We start from the raw sequence: 26,846 nt of genomic DNA on the forward strand, positions 1-26,846 counted from the left end.
CCCAATCTATCACTTCCCGCCACCTTTCTACCCTGGTAACCATAAGTTCTTTCTCTAAGTTTGTGAATCTGTTTCTGTTTTGTAAAGAAGTACATTTTTACTTATTTTTACTTTTTTTTAGATTCTGTGTATACGTGACATCATGATATTTGTCTTTCTCTGTCTGCCTTACTTCACTTAGTATGATAATCTCCAGGTCCATCCATGTGGCTGCAAATGGCATTATTTCATTCTTTTAAATGGCTGAGTAATATTCCATTGTATATATATATACCGCATCTTCTTTATCTGTTCCCCTGTCAATGGATATTTAGGTTGCTTCCATGTGTTGACTATTGTAAATAGTGCTGCAGTGAACACTGGGGTACATGTATCCTTTCGAAACATGGTTTTCTCCATATATATGCCCAGGAGTGGGATTGCTGGATCATATGGTAGCTCTATTTTTAGTTTTTTAAGGAACTTCCATAATGTTCTCCATAGTGGCTGTACCAAGTTACATTCCCAGTAATAGTGTAGGAGAGTTCCCTTTTCTTCATACCCTCTCCAGCATTTACTTTTGTAGACTTTTTGATGATGGCCATTCTCACTGGTGTGAGGTGATACCTCATTGTTGTTTTGATTTGCATTTCTCTAACAATTAGCAATGTTGAGTATATTTTCATGTGCCTCTTGTCCTTCTGTATCTCTTCTTTGGAGAAGTGTCTCTTTAGGTCTTCTGTACATTTTTTGATTGGGTCGTTTATTTTTGTTGTTGAGCTGTTTGTATATTTTGGAAATAAAGCCCTTGCTGGTCAAGAAATGCAACAGATTTTGTGTGTTAATTTCATATCCTGCAACTTTACCAAAGTCATTGATGAGCTCTAGTAGTTTTTGGGTAGCATCTTTAGGATTGTCTATGTATAGTATCGTGTCATCTGCAAAAAGTGACAGTTTTACTTCTTCTTTTCCAGTTTGGATTCCCTTTATTTCTTTTTCTTCTCTGATTGCCGTGGCTAGGACTTCCAAAACTATGTTGAATAAAAGTCGCAAGAGCAGACATCCTTGTCTGTTCCTGATCTTAGAGGGAATGCGTTCAGCTTTTCACTGTTGAGTATGATGTTAGCTATAGGTTTGTCATATATGGCCTTTATTATGTTGAGGTATGTTCCCTCTATGCCTACTTTCTGGAGAGTTTTTAATCATAAGTGGGTGTGGAATTCTGTCAAAAGCATTTTCTGCATCTACTGAGATGATCATATTGTTTTTATTCTTCAGTTTGTTGAGGTGGTGTATCACACTGATTGATTTACAGATACTGAAAAAGGCTTGCATCTCTGGGATAAATCCCACATGATCATGTAGTATGATCCTTTTAATGTATTGTTGGATTCAGTTTGCTAATATTTTGTTGAGGATTTTTGTGTCTATGTTCATCAGTGATATTGGCCTCTAATTGCCTTTTTTTGTGGTATCTTTGTCTGGTTTTGGTATCGAGGTGATGGTGGCCTTACAGAATCAGTTTGGGAGTGTTCCTTCCTCTGTGATTTTTTGGAATAGTTTCAGAAGGATAGATGTTAACTCTTCTTGAATGTTTGATAAAATTTGCCTGTGAAGCCATCTGGTGCTGGACTTTTTCTTGTTGAGAGTTTTTTAATCACAGTTTCAGTTTCATTATTTGTAATTGGTCTGTTCATATTTCCTACTTCTTCCTGGCTCAGTCTTGGGAGATTGTACCTGTCTAAGAATTTGTCCATATCTTCTAGGTTGTCCATTTTATTGGCATAGAGTTGCATGTGGTAGTCTCTCATGAGCCTTTGTATTTCTGTGCTGTTCGTTGTAACTTCTCCTTGTTTATTTCTAATTTTATTGATTTGAATCCTCTCCCTTTTTTTCTTGATGAGTCTGGCTAAATGTTTATCGATTTTGTTTATCTTTTCAAAGTACCAGCTTTTAGTTTCATTGATCTTCTCTATTGTTTTCTTTGTCACTACTGCATTTATTTCTGCTCTGACCTTTATGATTTCTTTCCTTCTACTAACTTTGGGTTTTGTTTGGTCTTCTTTTCTAGTTGCTTTAGGTGTAAAGTTAGTTCGGTAGTTTATTTGAGATTTTTTTATTTCCTGAGGTAAGATTGTATTGCTATAAACTTCCCTCTTAGAACTGCTTTTGCTGCAACCCTTAGGTTTTGGATCATCATGCTTTCATTTTCATTTGTCTCTAGGTATTTTTTGATTTCCTCTTTGATTTCTTCAGTGATCCATTGGTTGTTTAATAGCATATTGTTTAGCCTCCACATGTTTGTGGTTTTTACAGTTTTTTTTCTGGTAGTTGCTTTCTAATCTCATAGCTTTGTGGTCAGAAAAGATGCTTCATATGATTTCAATTTTCTTAAATTTACCAAAGCTCGGTTTGTGGGCCAGCTCTTGATCAGTCCTGGAGAATGTTCCATGTACATTTGAGAAGAATGTGTATTCTGCTGCTTTTGGATGGACTGCTCTATGAATATCAATTAAGTCCATCTGGACTAATGTGTCATTCAAGGCCTATGTTTCCTTATTGATTTTTTGTCTGGATGATCTGTCCATTGATGAAAAGTAGGGTGCTAAAGTCCCCCACTATTATTGTGTTACTGTCGAGTTATCCTTGTATGGCTGCTTGGAGAATCTCAATATATAAGGTAAATACTATGTTGGGTGCATATATATTAACAATTTTTATATCTTTTTCTTAGATTGATACCTTGATCATCATGTAGTGTCCTGCTTTGTGTGTTGTAACAGTCTTTATGTTAAAGCCTGTTTTTTCTGATATGAGCATTGCTATTCCAGCTTTCTTTTGGTTTCCACTTGCATGGAATACGTTTTTCCATCCCCTCACTTTCAGTCTGCACTTTCAGTCTGTATGTGTCCCTAAGTAAGTCTGAAGTGGGTCTCTTGTAGACAGCACATATACGGGTCTTGTTTTTGCATCCATTCAGCTAGTCTCGTCTTTTGGTTGGAGCATTTAATCCATTTACTTTTAAGGTAATTATCGATATGTATGTTCTTACTGCCATTTTGTTAATTGTTTTGGATAGGCTTTTATCAGTGTTTTTTCTTCCCTTCCTCTTTTTTTTTCTCATGTGATTTGATGACTAACAACTTTAGTGTTGTGTTTGGATTCCTTTTTCTTTTGTGTGTGTGTATATCTAGTGTAGATTTTTAGTTTACAGTTACCATGAGGTTTTTATACAGAAGTCTATATATAAACAAGATTGTTTTTAGTTGCTGGTCTTTTTTAATTTCAAATGTATTTCCAGTGTCCTGAATTTGTGGTCTCCTCTTTGTACAACTGCTGGTTTTGATATCACATTTGTGTGCAGATGATTTCCTACCTTACAGTATACTGTATGTTTGCCTTTACTATTGAGCTTTTCCATTTATAATTTTCTTGGTTCTAGTTGTGGCCTTTTCTTTTCTCCCTAGAGAAATTCCTTTAGCATTTGTTGCAAAGCTAGTCTGTCAGTGCTGAATTCTCTTAGCTTTTGCTTGTCTGTAAAGGTTTTGATTTCTCCTTCAAAACTGAATGAAAGCCTTGCTCAGCAGAGTATTCTTTGTTGCAGCTTCTTCCCTTTCATCACTTTAAATATATTGTGCCACTCCCTGCTGGCCTGCAGAGTTTCTGCTGAGAATATTATAGGAATTCCCTTGTATGTTATTTGTTGCTTTTAATATTTTTCCTTTGTCTTTAATTTTTGTTAATTTGATTACTATGTATCTTGGCGTGTTCCTCCTTGGGTTTATCCTGCCTGGGACTCCATGCACTTCCTGGACTTCAGTGACTGTCTCCTTTCCCATGTTGGGGAAGTTTTTAGCTATTACCATCTCTTCAAATATTTTCTCAGATCTTTTCTCTCTCTCTCCTCCTTCTGGAACCCCTATACTGAGAATATTGGTGCATTTAATGCCCCTGCCTCTGAGGAGACACTCTGATACTAGCAAGTAGGTCTGGTCCAGGCTCTTATGAGGTCACTGCTTTTTTTTCCTGGGTCCTGGTGTGCAGAAGACCCTGTATGCACCCTCCAAGAGTGGAGTTTCTGTTTCTCCCAGTCCTGTGGAATTCATGCAATCAATCAAACCCCACTGGCCTTCATAGCCAGATTCTCTGGGAGCTCCTCCTCCCATTGCCAGACCCCCAGGCTGGGGAGCCTGACATGGGGCTCAGAACTTTCACTCCTGTGGGAGAACTCTGTGGTATAATTATTTTCCAGTTTGTGGGTAACCCACCTGGTGGGTATGGGATTTTATTTTATCACGGTTAAGCCCCTCCTACCATCTCATGTGGCTTCTTCGTTGTCTTTGGATGTAAGATATCTTTTTTGGTAGGTTCCACCTTTTTTTTTTTTTTTTGATTGTTTTTCAGCAGTTAGTTAGTTGTGATTTTCATGTTTTCATAAGAAGAGGTGAGCTCACATCTTTCTATTCTTCCATCTTATCTCTGTCCATGGTAGAGGTATTCTAAATCACTTGAGGAGCTGAGAAAAATCCCCTGAGGGCTGTGGCAGGGGAAGAGGAAGAGTAACCATCAGGAAACCCTTCCAGGATGTTCTCTATCAATCACAAAGGCCTATTGTCCAGAGGAAAGATTTTGTCAAAGAGCAATACTGAAATATTATCCCAGCTTGGGGAGGGGAATTTCACCCCTCTCCAGCCTTCCTGTTTCACCACATGATCAGCAATTCCACTCCTAAATCTTAACCCAAGAAAAAAATCTAAAAGCAAATTGTATGGCAAAAGAGGAAAGGCAATTCAATGAGAAAGAATAGGCTTTTCAACAAATGGTGCCAGCACAAGACATCCACATGCAAAAATAATGAATCTAGACAGTGATCTTATACCTTTCACAAAAATTAACAGGAAATGGATCAGTGACCTAAATATAAAACACCAAGCTATAAAACACCTAGAAGACAACATAGGAGAAAAATCTAGGTGATCTTGGGTTTGATAGATTTTTAGATACAACAAACAAACACCAAAAGCACAATCCATGAAAAAAAAAAATAAGTTGGATTTAATTAAATTAAAACAACTTCTGCTCTACAATAGGCACGCTTAAGAAAATAGTTGCAATATTCATATCTGATAAAGGATTGGCATCCAAAATATAAAAAGAGCTCTTAAAACTCAATAATAAGAAAACAAATAATTCAATTTAAAAGATAGGGAAAAGATCTGAACAAGCAAACACCTCACCAAAGAAGAAATACAGATAGAAAGTAAGTACATAAAATGATGTTCAACATCATATGTCAGTCATTAGAGAACTGCAAATTAAAAAATGATATAACAATACTGACAAGAGCAAATGCTGACAAGGATGTGGAGCAACCAAAAACCTTATTTATTGCTAGTGGGATTGCAAAATGGTATAGCCACTTTGGGAGACAGTTTGGCAGTTTCTTGCAAAACTATACATAGGCTTATCATATGATCCAGCAGTTGTGCTCCATATTTTTACCCAAATGAATTGAAAATGTACATCCACACAAGAACCTGCCCACAAATGTATGTAAAAGCTTTGTTCATAATTGTGAAAATTTGAAAACAACTAAAATGTCTTTCAATAGGTGAATGGATAAACAAACTGGTACATCTGTGCAATGGAATATTGTTCAGTGATAAAAAGAAAGTAATATGGAGGAAACAATTTCATATTGCTAAGTGATGAGGCCCATATGAAAAGGTTATATGCTGTATGATTCAAACTGTATGACATTCTAGAAAATGCAAAACTGTGGACATAGTAAAAAGGCCAGCAGCTCAGGGAGGAGAGAGGGAAAGATGGATAGGTGGAGCACAGATTTTTTTTTAGGGCAGTGATACTGAAATGGTGGATACATGCTATTATACACTTGTCAAAAATCCATAGAATGTAAAAAACAAAAAGTAAACCCTAGCATAAACTGTGGACTCTTTAGTTAATAATGCATCAGTATTGGCTCATCAACTATAACAAACATACTAAGCTAATGTAAGATGTTAATAATAGGGGAACTATGTGTTTGTTGGGAGATGAGGGGACTGTGTGTGTATATGTGTGTGTGAAGGGTTATATGGGAACTCTCTGTGCTTTCTACTCAATTTTTCTCTGAACCTAAAATATTTTTTTACAAATATATATTTTAGTGGAGAATGCGTAGGTCACTGGGTCATACTGCTTACTCTGCCTTTGCACAGTAATAACTACAGGGAGTTAAAACAAAGCCAACAACAAAACACAGATGCCACAAGATCTCATCTGCAGATATGCCAGTCCCTTGGAAGCAGTAGAGTAGTACATATTAGAATCATAGTAAAAGAAGGAGGGAGAGAGAAAATTCAGAATACTTAAGGAAATATTGATGTATAATCCCCTCCCTACTCAGGGGCAACGATTTACATTTTACACTGCTGAATTTTGATAGTAGTAATATTTTTGCACTGTTTTGTAGTTTTCAACACACTTTCACTTTCACTATCACTATCATAGATAGATAGTCCCTGATCATATATATCATTGCATCTGCTCTCCACTGCCTACCAAGCTCAGTACATCTGGAGCCCTTTGCAGCTTTTCATTACACCATTGCAGTCTATCACTGTGCTCTTTCTTGCTCCCCTCCCTCAGGATTAGAAGAATCTCCCTTGACTGTAGAGGTTGTGAAGCTTAATGCAGTGGATATGCATTGAATCCGACTTTTAGAGCTATAAGGGACTTTAGAAATTTCTATCAACAGATTATCATACAATTACATGGAAAACCAGAGATACTGAGTGCCTTAACCAACTGGCTGGAGAAATGGGCAGAGAGGAGACTCTTTCCACTACTAAACCATGCTTCATTTGCCTAGTTCCATGCGAACTCTAAAAAAAAAAAAAACCCAAATAAGATTCGAATCTCTTGTTTGCTAAATTCTTCAATTCTTCCTTAACACCATCTCCCAAATTTGCTCTTTGCTCTTCGTTCCTGACCCCAGTGTGCCAAATCATGTTCTCAGCATTCCATACCATTTTTACACCCGTAGTCTCCCTGACTTCCCAACTCCAGGGCACCCTATCTGGAGCACCAGGTAAATCTAACACAAATTTTTTCATGGCTTCTTTTGTGTAAAAAATAATAACTAAATTCCAAACCTCTCAACAGAGCACTCATGGGACTCTGTAACTAACTTGTTTCCTTCCTACCTCTCCATAATCATTAACTAAATAACCATTCAAACAACTCCACTTCCTGTGCTTCACTCCTCAGCACACCATACACAACCTCTACTTTGTGTCTCTCTTCACACTGTCCTCCCCTGGTAATGATCCCTGCCTTAGTCAGTTTGGGCTGCTACAACGGAATACGATAGACTGAGTGACTTATAAACAACACAAATTTATTTCTCACAGTTCTAGAGGCTGGGAAGTCCAAGATCAAGGTGCAGGCAGATTCTGTGTCTGGTGAAGGCTTGCTTCATGGTCTATAGATGGCTCTGTCCTCACATGGCAGTAGGGATGAGGGAGCTCTCAGGAGTCTCTTTTATAAGAAGAGTGCTAATCCCATTAATGAGGGTTCTGCCCTCATGACCTAATTATCTCCCAAAGGTCCCGCCTCCAAATACCATCATTAGATCTCAACATACGAATTTTGGGAGGACACAAACATTCAGTCTATATAGCACTCCCTAATTTACTGGGCATCCTACCATTCCCTCAAACCCAGATAAATTTCTCCCTTTTTCTATAAATTCTTTTTTGAATGCCACAAGGTAATAATTTCTCTGTTCACTGAATCCCAATAGCACTTCTTACCTGTAGCATTCATTGGGCACTTTGCATAAGTAAGTGTTCTGGAAATTTATTTGAATTATTATTTATATATTTTACCTCTTGAGTTAGGCTAAATTCCTTGAAGGCAGGGATCTTATATTGCCAGTTTTCATCAGTATGCTGGCACAGAGCAGTGTTCAATGAGGATTTATTTATGAGAATGAGAGTCAGTCAGTTTTAGATGTAATATAGGACTTGAAATCTTTTTGAATTTTCTGATGCCAAATAATGGGGAAAATTCTTTCACATGTTCCAAAAATAAGATATTTCAGTGTTTAGTGACACTCCTTTTTGTTTTAATGTCTCCTCTGAGACATGATCCAAATTCCAAATGCAACATTTAGCTTTATACAGTGAACTTCTGTCAACAGTTTTCTTAAAAAGCAAATCACGTTTGACTTCCTTCTTGTATATTTGATGAGAATTGTCATGACACCATTGGTTTGAAGAGTGAGACTCTTACATGGATAACATCTTTAAAGGTTCCTTAACAAACTTAAAAAAAAAAAAAGAACACTGTTCACCAAATGTTCTTTTGTACAATGTAATTAACAATTTTATCTTTTCTCCAAATAGTTGTCATTATAAATAATCAATTTTTCCATCTTCCTAAAGTCTATATCATCCTGTCATACTCATCTTTTTTCCTTTGAACATTTCCTCTCCCATAAAGGAGGAGCTTCCAAGAATTGAGAATAGAAAGTCTACTGCAATTTTGAAATTTTTGTTTCAATAATAATTAGAAATGTGAATTCTCTACCAAGAAAAAAAATAAAGTAGGATGATTTGTTATATATTTCAGAAATAAAGTAAAAATTCATGACAATCTTGGAATAAAGGTCAGTTAGAAAAATCAGAATGAAGTATTTAATCTATCTGTACTGTTGGCATATATGTGAAAATAGAGCCAAGGAGAAGAATGCAAACATGTATTTTTTCAATAATTAGAGTAATAGTTTAAAATAATGCCAAAATATTGAATCATAAGCTTTCAACTACAAAGTTTGTTATATGAGTTAGAACATTATCATAATCAACATTTTGGGCCTTGCACACTGGAATACAAGGTATGCTGTAATCATATTATTAACAGGAGAAAATATCACTTGCTTAATCATTGTTAACTCAGAGGAAAACAAATATTTTCTTTTCTACTCCAAATGCCTGATAAAGTAAATTGTTGAAGGGATAATAAAGTTTACTATACACATAACTCAGACCACAGAGGTCTCCTGGATTTAGTGCAAGTGCCAAAAAGGGCAAAGGGAGAAAGTTTTATATATTTCATAATATATAAAACTATGTCCTTAATATAGGATACTAATATCTGAATTTTTTATAAACTAAAAGTGAAAGAAATATAACTTACATAATATATTCTAAAAGATATAATTTATCTACTTTGATAAAGACTTTTTGATAATGCTGGAGTTAATAATGTGGTTTAATTTTTCTCTTTAGCAGTCATTACACCTACCATACACTATATTTTACTAAATTACCTTGTTCATTCTGTTTCCCCATCCCCCCCCAGCTGGAATATAACCTCATCAGGGCAGATGTTTTTAACTTGCGGTGACTCCTTTCTCTGGTGCTTACAAGAGTACCTGGGGCTTACAAAGTGCCTTAAAAGCGTCTGCTGTGATAAATAAATGTTTTCCAAAGTCTTATAATACAGAGTCATAATGTTAAAAAGATGATACGAAATAAAGATTTTAAATGTGAACTTGAGATTAAAATCAATCATGAAGGAAAATCCTCAAATATCAGAAGTCAGAAAAGGTTTTTTATTACAAAAGGGTCTCATTCCATCATCTCATTTTATAGATGCAGAAATTAAAGTGTAGAGAGATCAAGTGATTTGTCAGATCACAGAATTTTGGTACTAAAAGGCATCTTAAACCTCATGTACCCCAAATATTGAGGTGCTTAGGGCTGCTTAGCCTGTTTTAATACCTACAGTGGTAATGAGTTCACCACTCTATAAAAGCATCATACTGTTTGTTTTGTTTTTTTGTTTGTTTGTTTTTAGTAGGTATTTATTGGAGTATAATTGCTTCACAATACTGTGTTAGTTTCTGTTGCACAACAAAGCAAATCAGCCATATGCATACACATGTCCCTATATCCCCTCCCTCTTGAGCCTCCCTCCCATCTTCCCTATCCCACCCCTCTAGGTCATCACAAAGCACTGAGCTGATTTCCCTGTGCTATGCTACTGCTTCCCACCAGCCAACTGTTTTACGTTCCGTAGTGTATATATGTTGATGCTACTTTCACTTCACCCCAGCTTCACACCCCCCCATGTCCTCAAGTCCGTTTTCTATGTCTACCCCTTTATTCCTGCCCTGAAACTAGGTTCATCAGTACCATTTTTTTTTTTTAAGAACACAACTTGATAGAAATTTTTCTCATATGTAATTAAGATTTGTATTCCTATGTTTCAATTCTTTAGTCTTAGTTGTAGCTTTGGTCATACACGATATGTGTAGTCCAGGGTGTTATTTGTGTGTGTGTGTATATATATATTATACATACAGCTGATGTGGTGCAAAAGTACTTTTATGAAGAGAGTTCTGGGCCAAATAGTTTTCTTACCTTACTCTTTCTCCAACACCTCTTTGTCTCCCACCTTTTCCCATGATAAACCCTGAACTAGACATATATATATAAATAATATATATATGCCTACTGTGTGTGTGTACACATACATATATCCAAAAAATATATACATATATACACACACACGTGTTTCTATTGAATGTTATACACATACATTATATGTGCATCTGTTACACAAAGAGGTGTGTGTTTTTATCTTTCGTGCTTTATACAAAAATCAAATAAAACATTTAAAACAGGTGATCCAAACAAGATAGAGTAGAAGGACATGAGCTCACCTCTTCTCAAGGAAACACCAAAATCACCACTAACTGGTGAACAACCATTGAAAAAACCACTGGAACCTACCAAAAAAGATACTGAACATCCAAATACAAAGAAGACGTCACAACAAGATGGTAGGAGGGGTTCAATCACATTAAAATCAAATCCCATAACCCCCAGGTGGATGACCTGCAAACTGGAAATAAATATATCAAAGAAGTTCTACCACAGGAGTGAAAGTTCTGAGCCCCATGTCAGGCTTCTCAGCCTGGGGGTCTGACAATGGGAGGAGGAACCTCCAGAGAATCTGGCTTTGAAGGCCAGCAGGGTTTGATCACAGGAATTCCATAGGACTGGGAGAAACAGAAACTCGACTCTTGGAGGGTGCATGCAGGGTCCTGTGCATACCCAGATCCAGGGGAAAAAAAACAGTGACCACATAAGAGCCTGGGTCAGACCTACCTGCTAGTACTAGAGGGTCTCCTGTGGATGTTGGGGGCAGCTGTGGTTTACTGCGGGGACAAGGACATTGGCAGCGGCAGTTCTGGGTAGTACACATTGGCGTGAGCCCTTTTGGAAGCCTCCATTTTCTCACCAAGGCTTGGTCCCACACAACAGCCTGTAAGCTCCAGTGCTAGGACACCTCAGGCCAAACTACCAACAAACAGGGCAGGAAAACAACCCCACTCATCAGCAGACAGGTTGCTTAAAGTCTTCCTGAGCAAACAAACAGCTGCCTGCTAAACATGCCCCTTGACACGGCCCTGGCCATGAGGGAAAAGAACCAGCTACAACCACCAGTGAGCAGGAACCATTCCCTCCAAGCAGGAAGCCTGCACAAGCCTCTTAGACAGCCTCATCCACCAGGGGGCACACAGCAGAAGCAACAACTACAACCTGGCAGCCTGTGGAACAGAAACCACAATCACACAGAAAGTTAGACAAAATGAGATGGCAGAGAAATATGTCCCAGATAAAGCAACAAGACAAAACCCCAGAAGAACAATGAAGTGAAGTGGAGATAGGCACTCTACCCAAAAAGAATTTAGTGTAATGATAGTAAAGATGATCCAAGATCTCAAAAAAAGAATGGAGGCACGGATCAAGAAGATACAAGAAATGTTTAACAAAGACCTAGAAGAACTAAATAACAAACAGAGATGAGCAATACAATAATTGAAATGAAAAATACACTGGAAGGAATCAATAGCAGAATAACTAAGGCAGAAGAATGGATAAGTGAGCTGGAAGACAGAATGGTGGAAATCACTGCCTCAGAACAGAATAAAGAAAAAAGAATGAAAAGAAATGAAAACCTCCTAAAAGACCTCTGGGATGACATTAAATGCACGAACGTTCGCATTATAGAGGTCCCAGAAGGAGAAGAGAGAGAGAAAAGACCTGAGAAAATACTTGAAGAGGTAATAGTTAAAAACGTCCCTAACATGGGAAAGAAAACAGTCACCCAAGTCCAGGAAGCACAGGGAGTCCCAGGCAGGATAAACCCAAGGAGGAACATGCCAAGACACATAGTAATCAAACTGACAAAATTTAAAGACAAAGAAAAAATATTAAAAGCAACAAGGGAAAACAACAAATAACATACAAGTGAATTCCCATAAGATTATCAGCAGATTTCTCAGCAGAAACTCTGCAGGCAAGAGGGAGTGCCATGATATATTTAAAGTAATGAAAGGGAAGAAGCTACAACCAAGAATACTCTACCCAGCAAGGCACTCATTCAGTTTTGACAGCAAAATCAAAAGATTAACAGATAAGCAAGAGCTAAGAGAATTCAGCACCAACAGACAAGCTTTGCAACAAATGCTAAAGGAATTTCTCTAGGCAGACAAGAAAAGGCCATAACTAGAAACAGAAAATTACAAATGGAAAAAAGCTCACCAGTAAAGGCAAAAATACAGTAAAGGTAGGAAATCATCTACACACATATATATCAAAACAAGCAATTGTGTGAAGAGGAGAGCACAAATGCAGGACATTGAAAATGCATTTGAAATTAAAAGAACAGCAACTTAAAACAATCCTGTTATATATAGACTTCTATATCAAAACCTTCTGGTAACTGCAAACCAAAAATCTACAATAGATACACACACACAAAAGAAAAAGGAATCCAAACACAACACTAAAGTTAGGCATCAAATCACAAGAGAAAACAACAAAATCACCTACAAAATCATATCCAAAACAATTAACAAAATGGCAGTAAGAACATACATATCAATAATTACCTTAAACATAAACAGATCAAATGCCCCAACCCAAAGACATAGACTATCTGAATGGATACAAAAATAAGACCCATATATATGCTGTCTATAAGAGACCCACTTGAGATCTAGGGACACATACAGACTGAAAGTGAGGTGATGTAAAAAGTTATTCAGTGCAAATAGAAATCAAAAGAGAGCTGGAATAGCAATGCTCATATCAGAAAAAACAGGCTTTAAAATAAACTGTTACAAGACACAAAAAAGGACACTAGGACACTACATAACGATCAAGGAATCAATCCAAGAAAAAGATATAACAATTGTAAATATATATGCACACAACATTGGAGCCCATCAATATGTAAGGAAAACACTAAGAGCCATAAAAGGAGAAATTGACAGTAACACAATAATGGACTTTAATACCCCACTTTCATCAGTGGACAGATCATCCAGACAGAAAATCAATAAGGAAACACAGGCATTGAATGACACATTATACCAATTGGAGTTAATTGATATTTATAGAGCATTCCATCCAGAAGCAGCAGAATACACATTCTTCTCAAATGTACATGGAACATTCTCCAGCACTGATCAAGAGCTGGCCCACAAAGTGAGCCTGAGTAAATTTAAGAAAATTAAATCATATAAAGCATCTTTTCTGACCACAAAGCTATGAGATTAGAAAGCAAGTACCAGAAAAAACGTGTAAAAAACACAAACATGTGGAGGCTAAACAATATGCTATTAAACAACCAATGGATCACTGAAGAAATCAAAGAGGAAATCAAAAAATACCTAGAGACAAATGAAAATGAAAGCATGATGATCCAAAACCTAAGGGTTGCAGCAAAAGCAGTTCTAAGAGGGAAGTTTATAGCAATACAGTCTTACCTCAGGAAATAAAAAAATCTCAAATAAACTACCGAACTAACTTTACACCTAAAGCAACTAGAAAAGAAGACCAAACAAAACCCAAAGTTAGCAGAAGGAAAGAAATCATAAAGGTCAGAGCAGAAATAAATGCAGTAGTGACAAAGAAAGCAATAGAAAAGATCAATGAAACTAAAAGCTGGTTCTTTGAAGAGATAAACAAAATAGATAAACTTTTAGCCAGACTCATCAAGAAAAAAAGGGAGAGGATTCAAATCAATAAAGTTAGAAATGAACAAGAAGTTACAACAGACAGCATAGAAATACAAAGGCTCATGAAAGACTACCACAAGCAACTCTATGCCAATAAAATGGACAACCTGGAAGAAATGGACAAATTCCTAGAATGGTACAATCTCCCAAGACTGAACCAGGAAGAAATAGAAAATATGAACAGACCAATCACAAGTAATGAAATTGAAACTGTGATTAAAAAACTCCCAGCAAACAAAAGTCCCGGACCAGATGGCTCCACAGGCAAATTTTATCAAACATTCAGAGAAGAGTTAACATCTATCTTCCTGAAACTGTTCAAAAGAATCATAGAGGAAGGAACGCTCCCAAACTCATTCTACAAGGCCACCATCACCCTGATATCAAAACCAGACAAAGATACCACAAAAAAAGACAATTACAGGCCAATATCACTGATGAACATAGACACAAAAATCCCCAACAAAATACTAGCAAACTGAATCCAACAATACATTAGAAGGATCACAATCCATGATCAAGTGGGATTTATTCCAGGGATGCAAACCTTTTGCAATATCTGCAAATCAATCAGTGTGATACACCACATCAACAAATGGAAGAATAAAAACAATATGATCATCTCAGTAGATGCAGAAAAAACTTTTGACAAAATCGAACACCCATTTATGATAAAAACTCTCCAGAAGGTGGGCATAGAGGGAACCTACCTCAACATAATAAAGGCCATGTATGACAAACCTACAGCCAACATCATAGTAAATATTGAAAAGTTGAAAGCATTCACTCTAAGATCAGGAACAAGATAAGGATGTCCACTCTTGCAACTTTTGTTCAATATAGTTTTAGAAGCCCTAGCCACGGCAATCAGAGAAGAAAAAGAAATAAAGGGAATCCAAACTGGAAAAGAAGAAGTAAAACTGTCACTTTTTGCAGTTGACATGATATTATATAGAGACAATTCTAAAGATGCTACCAGAAAACTGCTAGAACTCATCAATGAATTCGATAAAGTTGCTGGAGGCAAAATAAATACACAGAAATCTCTTGCATTCTTATACACTAAGAACAAAAGATCAGAAGGAGAAATTAAAGAAACAATCCCCTTTACCATCACATCCAAAAGAATAAAATACCTAGGAATAAACCTACCTGAAGAGGCAAAATACCTATACTCCAAAAACTATAAAACACTAATGAAAGAAATCAAAGATGCCACAAACAGAAGGAAAGATATACTATGTTCTTGGACTGGAAGAATCAATATTGTCAAAATGACTATACTACCCAAGGCAATCTACAGATTCAATGCAATCCCTATCAAATTACCAATGACATTTTTCACAGAACTAGAACAAGAAAATCTTAAAATTTGTATGGAGACACAAATGATCCTGAATAGCCAAAGCAATCTTGAGAAAGAAAAATGGAGCAAGAGTAATCATGCTCCCTGTCTTCAGACTATACTACAAAGCTACAGTCATCAAAATAGTATGGTACTGGCACCAAAACAGAAATATAGATTAATGGAATAAGATTGAAATCCCAGAAATAAACCCAGGATCTATTCTCAATCAATCTATGACAAATGAGGAAGACTATACAATGGAGAAACAACAATTTCTTTAATAAATGGTGCTTGGAGAACTGGACAGCTAAATGTAAAAAAAAAAAAAAAAAATTAGAATATTCTATAACACCATACACAAAAATAAACTCAAAATGGTTTAAAGACCTAAATATAAGACCGTATACTATAAAACTCTTGGAGGAAAACATAGAACACTCTCTGACATAAATCATACCAGTATCTTTTTTCTATCTGTCTTCCAGAGTAATGGAAACAAAAAAATAAACAAGTGGGACCTATTTAAACTCAAAAGTTTTTGCACAGCAAGGGAAACCATGAATAAAACAAAAGACAACCCACAGAAAGGGAGAAAATATTTGCAGATGATGCAACTGATAAGGGATTAATCTCCAAAATTTACAAACAGCTCATGCAGCTCAATATCATAAAAACAAAGAACCCAATAAAAAAATGGGCAGAAGACCCAAATAGACATTTCTCCAAAGAAGACATTCAGGCGGGCAAGAGGCATGTGAAAAGATGCTCAACGCCACTAATTATTTGAGAAATGCAAATCAAAACAACAATGATATATCACCTCACATCAGTCAGAATGGCCATCATCAAAAAGTCTACATACAGTAAATGCTGGAGTGGGTGTGGAGAAAAGGGAACCCTCCTACGCTGTTGGTAGAAATGTAATTTGGTACAGCCACTATAGAGAACAGTATGGAGGTTCCTTAAGAAACTAAAAACAGAACCAGCATTCAATCCAACAATCCAACTGCTGAGTATATATCTGAAGAAAACTATGGTTTGAAAGGATACATGCACCCCATGTTCATTGCATCACTGTTTACAATAGCCAAGACATGGAAGCAACTTAAATGTCCATTGACAGAGGAATGGATAAAGAAGATGTGGTACATATATACAATGAAATATTACTCGTCCATTAAAGAGAATGAAATAACGACATTTGGAGCAACATGGATGAACCTGGAGATTATCATACTAAGTGAAATATGACAGAGAAAGACAAATATCATATGATATCGCTTATGTACAGAATCTAAAAAAATGATACAAATGTACTTATTTACAAAACAAACAGACTTACAGACTTAGAGAACAAACTTATGGTTGCTTGGGTGAAGGGTCAGGGGGAGGGATAGATGGTTGTTTTGGACTGACATGTACACACTGCTACATTTAAAATAGATAACCAACAAGGACATAATGTATAGCACAGGGAATGCTGCTCAATACTCTGTAATAACCTAAATTGGTAAAGAACTTGAAAAAGAATAGATACATGTATATGTATAACTGAGTCACTTTGCTGTACACCTGAAACTAACACAACATTGTTAATCAACTATACTCCAACATAAAATAAAAATCTTTTAAAAAGAAACAGAAAAAACATTTTTAGTAAAGTGAGAGATAAGACATTCTCTGAAGTCTGCTCTATTATTTTGGCCAGTCATTTAACCTTTCTGATACAAGTTTTTCCATCTATAAGATGGGGACACTAAGAGTACCCAATCCATTGGCTGTTTTGCTGGGATTAAATTAATTAATGCGTGGAGAGTCTTTAACATAGTGCCCGAGACATATTTAGTGGTCAATAAATGTTACTTATTTAAAAAAAAACCAAAACATTTAAAACATGTTATCTTTTAAACTCCATTTTCCCTCTTTGTTTAATTTCTACTATTTCCAGAACCTCAAAAACAAGTACATATTTGTATCATCCTTAGTCTAAGAGCCTAAATTGAATCCCTCTTCTATGTGAAAATTGTTTTATTAAAATATGATAAATTGTTAAAATGTTTCCAGAAGTCACTCTATTGTGACCCTCTAACCAAATATGTCTGATCCCCTGGTTGTTTCAAGATTCCTGTAAATTCCACTCTCCTTGAATATTAAACATACTTAACTCCCTCTTAAAATGTAGATTCTAGAATTAAACACAATGCTCTAGAAGTGGACTTACTAGGACAGAATAATATAGACTTATCTCCTGATTCATTCAAGAAAGCGTATTTCTCACAGTACAACCTATAAATCCATTTGGTTTTTCAGTAGCTATGACACCTTTGATTCATATTGACTTTAATTGTAAAAAAAAAATCCTAGTCATTTTTTATATGATACTGCTAAACCATTATCATATAGATATAAATTATATCTACAGATAATATCAATATTTACAGGTATAAAGAAAAATAAAGTTTTCTTTATTCTCTATTTATGCAGTTGAACTTTGCTTTGGGGGAGGAGAATGCTCCTCAAATTGTAGATATAGGACTTCCCTGGTGGCGCAGTGGTTAAGAATTCACCTGCCAATGCAGGGGACACAGGTTCGGGACCTGGTCCAGGAAGATCCCACATGCCGTGGAGCAACTAAGCCTGTGCACCACAGCTACTGAGCCTGTGCTCTAGAGCCCGCATGCCACAACTACTGAAGCCCACGCTCCTAGACCCCATGCTCCACAACGAGAGGCCAAAGCAAGGAGAAGCCCGCACACCACAATGAAGAGTAGCCCCCACTCGCCGCAACTAGAGAAAGCCTGCGTGCAGCAACAAAGACCCAACGCCACCAAAAATAAATAAATAAATTTGTTAAAAAAAATTGTAGATATAATAATTTCTTCACATTAAAAAAATAGTGTTATGTTCACAGAAGGTCCATATTCTGAATGTTAAACACAAATATTTCATTGAGAGGCATAAAAATACAAATTTTGAGCACACGTCCTACCTGTAAAACCCCGGGGGTGCACGCTGCACCAGGAAGCTCTTCTCCATGTCTTGGAGAACCTCATTCAGCATCCGCACACGGATGGGAGCTCTTTCCTTGGGGTCATTAGCAGGACGCATCTCATCTGATTGAAAGAGTTCAGCGCTCTCCCGCAGGCGTGAGGCCAGGGCTAGCAGTTGAGGTGTGTTGGGTTGATCACCTGGTAAAGATAAATGGGCCAATCTCAGAAGAGAGACTATCAAGGGCACAAAGTAAACATTTTATAATCATGATGTCAAAAGGAAGATTCACCATCAATTCTACTTTTATAATCCTTCCACCAAAAATATTCTGGCTAAATATATTCTACTAAAAGTATTAAATTTATTTACTACTACTACTGATTACTGCTAATAATAATAATACCAGTAAATAGGAACTGATTGTTGAGAGACTGCAATGTTCCCGGCACTGTCAAGCCGTTCACATAATTATCTTATTTAATATTCACCCAACCCTGTATGGGCATGTCCATTTCATAGAAGCTGAGAATTAATTAAGGTAAGCAAACTGCCACAGATCATCAAGCAAGTAAATGACAGGTAAGAATTAGAAGCCTTATCTTTCTGACTCAAAAATTCATGCTCTTAATGGAATATCCTGTATTTAGAAAAAAAATTGTAAAATGAATTGTTATCTTCCCTTCTGAGAACATGAGATATGTTACCCCGTATGTGTTATGTGTCTACTGTATTGTATGTGTCTACTCTTTTTACTTTGCTGGAGTGTTCCTGTAATTTGAAGTTGAAATACACCTTTGATTTGAAAATACACTAAAAACTATCTTATGTAATGTTTGTATTGTTTTGTTTTCCTTTTGAGATGATTTTTGTTTGTTGTTTTTTTTTCCTTTTGTTATGTAACTTACTGGAAGTCATTCTGATATGAATGGTGGTAGCAAAAGGATCACAGGATGTTCTTTTGACTAAGGGAAAGGTTGCATTTTATAGTAATTACAGCCACCAGATCCTGGAGCCAGATGACTTGAGTTCAAATCCCTGCTCTACCACTTAGTAGCTGTGTGATGTTGGGCAAGTTACTGAGCCTTAGTGTCCTTATCTGTGAAATGAACATAATAATAGCACCTGCTTTATAACTTTGTTAATGAGAGTTAAATGATTAATATTTGTAAAGTACTCCCCTACAGGTAGGCAGTTCCTAGCTGGTGTTTAAACTTAATACCTTGTTTAAAAAGCATTCTTTAATCATATCACGAGGGGGTCTTCCATCATCATCTTCTTCCAGATAGCTGCACCATTAGATGCAGTCTTTGGATGAGGCAACAGTCAGTGGTGTCATTCTCAGACTAGGTACAACTGACTCCAATAAGGTCAGCACTGCACTAGGGAGGATTACTTCAAGTCAAGGTAATGAGATGCACATGGACCTGGTAAATCTCAGCTGGAAATCCTGAGAGCATGGCATTAAGATAAACAGGTGGAGGATTGAAAAGAGGCCTTATGGGACCTTCACTTAGGAAAGTCTCGGCAAAAGGGAAATGTCACAAAGGAGCTCTTTCTTTAAATGAAGTCTAAGGGTAAGGGTCACCAACTCCCAAAACACCTGGTCTTTGTGAAAATGCAGATTCCCAGACATGCTGAATTTCTTTAGGGTCCAGGAATCACAATTTCAACATGCTACTCAGATTATTCCTTACATCTTAAAGTTTAAGAAGCACTGTAGAGAGGTTATGTGCTAAGAAAATGAAAACTAGTTTAGAATTATAACTGTGGTATAAAATATGTCTGTCATAGAATTACTAACCTTTCATATAGTGATCTTTATTTTCTCTCACCTTCATTTGATGGGGATGATTTTATATGTCAGTTTCATTATAGCCCAGCATAGTTCTGACACTCAGTAATTGTTTACTGTTTACTGAATAAACAAAGTAGATTCAATAACATTTTTAGAAAAAATACAATAAAAAATGAGAACTATGTAAAGAAATAAATGGTTTTTATGAGGGCTGCAAAGAGAGCCTTCTTCGTAGCGCTCTGTTCACTGAAATTAACAAAATGAATAAAATCAATTGTAGGAGTTCATAGGGTTTTGGTATTTTGATGTTTTCATTAGTAATCTTGTTTGATTTCAGAACAAAACTTGAGAATGCAAGAGGCGATATTTCTGCTCATTGAGAAAATCTAGCCTCTTAAATGATAATAATGACATTTTATGAAAATATGGTTTATCTTATTATGGCTAACCAAATTTAATATATCGAAAACTTATAGAAAATATCTTTTTGCACAAGGAGAGAATAAGATGGATAAGACACATTTGGATGACACTAGAATTGAAAGACTGAACAACAGAAAAAGCAAGTTTGACATCCTTAAGAGTCTTCCATTTAAAAAGGAAAAATCTCTTCAGATCTAACATACACTACAGAATTGAAGACATTACCACTAAACCAAGTGAGACAAATTGTACCATTTACCTTATTTAGCTTTAAATGAATTTATCTTTCATGGTGGTGTGGGCAGAGAAAATTGACAGTTTTAGGAACTGGCTGGTTCCAGAAAGGATCCTGATAGTGGAAACCTGCCACCACAGCATACCCTATGCATTACTTCAAGGATATGAGGTTACAGATTGAAAAGTAGCTTTACTTCCAATGTTCACACAATCATTTTGATATATAACTGATGTTCCAAAGATTCCTCATAGCCATTTCCATGACCCAAATGATTGTCTCTTTGTGATCCTTAGGATAACTACTAGAATGTCAGCTCTGTGAGGGAAGAGATTTTTGTCTGTTTCATTCACTACCATTTCCCCAGCACATAAAACTATGCCTGGCAAATCATTTACTGAATGAATGTGTGAATTATGTACTGTGATCATAGCATCATAGCATCTGCAATATTTTTAGCCTTATCTTTCCTTTCCTTGACTGAAAAGAACCCCATAAGATCAGCAAATATGTTTTCTCTCTCTTTTTATCTCTGTATCCTAGCACAATACCTGGTATACAGTAGTCATTTACTAAATATCTTATCGAGTATATGTTGAATTATAAGATAATGTCTTATTTGAGATACCTTATTATATTAAATTACACCTCAAAAATCAGGGAGATATTTAGTGCATGATGAGCATCAACAAATGTTATTTCCTATACTTTCTTGCTAAATATCAATACTAGTTGCAGTCAAAAGGAAAAAAAATTTAAAAGAAGGTATTTTAGGGTAATGGTAGGTTATATTAAACTAAACTGAATTAAAATATGTCCTACCAATAACACCCCCCCCAAACTAAGAATATGTAAAGCATCATTTAAGGCACAGTGAATGTCAGAAAACAGAGAACTAATTGAGGCTCTTAACAGTTCAGTTTTAATGAATAATAAGTCCATTTGACCAAAGAACATCAACTAGGAGATAGAGATTTCTCTCAGAGAGGGTAAATACAATTATCTTGAAGTTGTACATAGTACATGGAGTCTAAAGACCATCTAAAGACCAAGGACTCGTTATCCAAAACCATAAGAGTCTGGTTTACTTAATCATTATCAATGTGGACTTGAACAGAGTACTTAATACTGATGTTCTGTAGCTTCCTTGGGGAAAATGGTCATTTTACTTTCTAAGCATTTAAGTCACTATATAAACACAAGTTACCATTATCAGAGCACATAAACTAAACACAAATTAGTACCAACTCATTTGCTAAAGGCATGCACAAAATACTGTAACGGCTTTACTAACAATTTTATTCTCAGAGACATTATTTCTTATCACTTCCCCCAAATCATGGCCCCCCACAACTGTATCACACTTCTCCCCATATACACTTTAATAAAGATTTCCAATTTTATTTTGCAGTGCCTGTGAATCTGGAGGCAGTTTTTCTTTCTGTGCACTGGCATCTCAAACCTCTGAAGAACAAGGAAAGGGGTAATAGAAAGGGTAAAAGAACTAGGGAGTGAACAAGATGATGGAATAGTAGGATGTGAAGCTCACCTTCTCCCACAGATACATCAAAAATATATCTACATGTGGAACAGTTCTAACAGAATATCTACAGAATGCTGACAGAAGACCTCAGACTGCTGAAAGATCAAGAAAATCTCCATGTAACTGGGTAGGAAAAAAGAAAAAGAAAGAAAGGAATTGGGTCAGGACTTGAGCCCCTGGGAGGGAGGTGTGAAAGAGGAAAGGTTTCTGCACCAGGGGAAGCCTCCTCACTGGCAGGGAGATCGGCCGGGACAGAAGGTGAGCTTTAGAGCCTCAGAGGAGAGTGTAGCAGCTGGTTTGTGGTAGCCAGAGCAGAGGGAGAACTGCACAAGTGGTCATTGCTGCCACCCGGCACTCCCCAGCCTGATGCACATCCACCAGTGCTGGCAGGGGCTGGGTGCTGGAACTTGGGCTTCAGGGAATCAGAACTGGGGAGAGGACTGGGGTTGGTTGTGTAGAGACAGACTAAGGGGGCTGGAATGTAGTGCAACTGTGGCTGGGGGTGTACTCGGAGGAAGCCTGGGCCGCTTAGAGACCAGTCGTCATTGTTTGGGGGGGTGCGCTAGGGGAGGAGCTGGGCACAGATTGTAGCCTTTTCCCCTGTGCACATGCTCGCAGAGGGCAGGACACTGCCTGCACGGCCTCCAGGGGCTGTCGTGAGATGCCACTGCCACTTGCCCAAACACCAGGAGTGGTTGTGGGCCCCTGCGCCTCCCCCTCAGACCCCAGGAATGTTCATGAGCCACTGCTGCCAACCTTGCAGACACCAGGAGTTGTGAGCTGCCTCCACTCCCATCATGTGCTCCAGGGGCATGCCTGAACCACCACCACTAAGAATCCCAAGACCAGGCACCAGTCACCACATCTGCACACCCCTATCAAGGGGATAATGACCAGTACATGCTGAGGAAAAAGGCGACAGGCATCCATACTAAAAACAGCCTTCACTGCAAATATACTAAACCCACACAAATTACACAGGGATGCCCCCACATGTAAATAGCCCTTCAAGACCATAGTAGGTAATTGTTTCTCCTAAACTCACAGAGTAAGAGAAATACAAGTAAAATGAAGAAACAGAGGAACCACGCCCAGTTAAAAGACCAAGAGCATTCTCCTGAAAGAACAAATGAAACAGAACTCTTCAGTTTAATAGACACCAATTTCAAAAAGGAGACAATGAAAATACTGAAGGAATTAAGAAAGCCTAGACAAAAATAGAGTATTGTAAAAGGAACTAGAAATTATAAAGAAGAACCAAGAAAAATTAGAAAACTCATTTGCAGAGATGAAAGCTGAGCTAAAGGCAATGAATAGCAGAATGAATAATGCAGAAGAACAAAAAAGTGACCTGGAAGATAGAACAATGGAAATCACCCAATCAGTACAGAAGACAGAAAGCCAAATTAAAAAATAAATAAATAAATAAATAAGAGACCTATAGGATAATATAAAGCATGCCAACCAAACAAAATAGGGATTCCAGAAGGGGAGGAAAGAGAAAAGGGGATTGAAAATGTATTTAAAGAAATTATGGTTGAAAACTTCCCAAACCTAAAGAAGGAAACAGATATCCAGGTACAGGAAGCACAGAGAATCCCAAGCAAGATAAACCCAAACAGACCTACACCAAGACATATTATAATAAAAATGGCAAAAGTTAAATGTAAAGAGAGGATTCTGAAGGGAGCAAGAGAAAAACCAAGAGTTAATTACAAGGGAACCCCCATAAGACTGTCAGCTGATTTCTCCTCAGAAATGTTGCAGGCCGGAAGGGAATGGTATGATACATTCAAAGTCTTAAAAGGGAAAAATCTGCAACCTAGTATAGTCTATCCAGCAAGATTATCATTTTGAATAGAGGGAGAGAGAAAGAGTTTCTCAGACAAGCAAAAACTAAAAGAATACAGCAATATTAAACCTATCCTAAAGGAAATATTGAAAGGTCTTTTCTAAATAGAAAAGAAGTGAGAATCTATAGGAAAGAGAAAATTACAACTGGAAAATAAATCACTTAAATATGTCAGTACACAGATTAAAAAAAAAATTAAATTTTCTGTGAAAGTGATGACAACAATGAACAGCAAAAAAGATGAACATGCAGATGTAAAAGAGGACATCAGAATCATAAAATGTGGGGGAGGAGAGTAAGAATATGTAGATGTTTTTTCCTAGAATGTGTTTGAGCCAGTATGACTACCTGTCAAAGGCAAGTAGATATAGGAAGGGGTTAACATACTTGAAAAACAGGGCAACCACAAATCAAAAACATACAACAGATTGGCTAAAACCAAAAGGAAGAAAATATAAGTATAATACAAAAGAAAATCATCAAACCACAAAAGGAAAAACAAAAAGGAAAAGAAAAGGACAAAGAAGAAATATAAAATCAATGGGCAAACAAGGTTTAAAATGGCAATAGATACATAACTATCAATAATTACCTTAAATGTCAATGGACTAAATGCTCCAATCAAAAGACACAGAGTGGCAGATTGGATAAAAGAATAAGAGCCTACTGTATGATGCCTACAAGAGACCCACTTTAGGGCAAAGGAGACACATAAATTGAAAGTGAGGGGGTGGAAAAAGATATTTCATGCAAACGGAAATGACAAGAAACTGGGGGTCACAATACTCACATCAGGCAAAATAGACTTTAAAACAAAGGCCGTAAAGAAAGATAAAGAAGGACACTGTATAATAATAAAAGCACCAATACAAGATTTTACACTTGTCAATATATAAGCACCTAATATAGGAGCACCCAAATACATAAAAGAAATACTAACAGACATAAAGGGAGGAATTGACAGGAATACAATAATAGTTGCAGACAGAGAAACAATAAGGCAACAAAGATCCTAAATGATACAACAGAACAGTTAGATGTAATTGATATTTTCAGGACATTACATGCAAAGAAAACCCCAGAATACACATTCTTTTCAAGTGCACATGGAACATTCTCTAGGACTGACCACATACTATGGCACCAAGTAAGCCTCAACAAATTTAATGGTATAGAAATTATCTCAAGCATCTTCTGACCACAACAGCATGAAACTAGAAATTAACCACAGAAAAAGAAACAAGAAAAAAACTATTACATGGAGACTAAATAGGCTGCTACAAAAAAAAAAAAAGGGTCGATGAACTCAGAGGAAATTTAAAAATACCTTGAGACAAAATACAGTGAGGGGAGGAGCTTCAAGATGGCAGAAGAGTGAGATGTGGAGATCACCTTCCTCCCCACAAATACATCAGAAATACATCTACATGTGGAACAACTCCTAAAGAACACCTACTGAACGCTGGCAGAAGACCTCAGACCTCCCAAAAGGCAAGGAACTCCCCACGTACCTGGGTAGGGCAAAAGAAAAAAAAAATAGAGACAAAAGAATAGAGACGGGACCTGCACCAGTGGGAGGGAGCTGTGAAGGAGGAAAAGTTTCCACACACTAGGAAGCCCCTTCGCGGGCGGAGACTATGGGTGGCAGAGGGGGTAAGCTCCGGAGCTACAGAGGAGAGCACAGCAACGGGGGTGTGGAGGGCAAAGTGGAGAGATTCCCGCACAGAGGATCGGTGCTGACCAGTGCTCACCAGCCCAAGAGGCTTGTCTGCTCACCCGCCAGGATGGGCAGGGGCTGGGAGCTGAGGCTTGGGCTTTGGAGGTCGGATCCCAGGGAGAGGACTGGGGTTGGCTGCATGAACACAGCCTGGAGGGGGCTAGTGTGCCACAGCTAGCCGGGAGGGAGTCTGGGAAAAAGTCTGGAGCTGCTAAAGAGGCAAGAGACTTTTTCTTGCCTCTTTGTTTCCAGGTGCGTGAGGAGAGGGGATTAAGAGCGCCGCTTAAAGGAGCTCCGGAGACTAGCGCGAGCTGCGTCTATCAGCGCGGACCCCATAGATGGGCATGAGACTCTAAGGCTGCTACTGCAGCCACCAAGAAGCCTGTGTGCAAGCATAGGTCACTATCCACACCTCCCCTCCCGGGAACCTGTGCAGACCACCACTGCCAGGGTCCCGTGATCCAGGGACAATTTCCCTGGGAGAACGTACGGCGTGCCTCAGGCTGCTGAAACGTAACGCCAGGCTCTGCTGCCGCATGCTCGCCCCGCATCCGTACCCCTCCCTCCCCCTGGCCTAAGTGAGCCAGAGGCCCCGAATCAGCTGCTTCCTTAACCCTGTCTTGTCTGAGCAAAGAACAGACGACCTCAGGTGCCCCACACGCAGAGGCAGGTCCAAATCGAAAGCTGAACCCTGGGAGCTGTGCGAACAAAGAAGAGAAAGGGAAATCTCTCCCAACAGCCTCAGGAGCAGTGGATTAAATCTCCACAATCAACTTGATGTAGCCTGCATCTGTGGAGTGCCTGAATAGACAAGGAATCATCCCAAATGGAGGAGGTGGACTTTGGGAGCAATGATATA

General features: G+C 37.6%; 1 protein-coding gene across 4 annotated transcripts in view; it reads right to left on the minus strand.

Moving 5' to 3' along the window:
- Positions 1–26,846, minus strand: part of NAALADL2 (N-acetylated alpha-linked acidic dipeptidase like 2) — a 1,512,458-nt gene that overhangs the window by 56,880 nt on the left and 1,428,732 nt on the right. For all 4 annotated transcript variants that reach the window (XM_082393971.1, XM_082393970.1, XM_082393972.1 and 1 more), the window contains one exon: positions 18,421–18,619. In XM_082393971.1, coding sequence (XP_082250097.1) covers positions 18,421–18,619 — 199 coding nt within the window. The remainder of the gene's footprint in view (positions 1–18,420; positions 18,620–26,846) is intronic.

Source organism: Balaenoptera borealis, assembly GCF_965194805.1.
Source record: "Balaenoptera borealis genome assembly, chromosome: 5".
NCBI classification, from domain to species: Eukaryota; Metazoa; Chordata; class Mammalia; order Artiodactyla; family Balaenopteridae; genus Balaenoptera; species Balaenoptera borealis.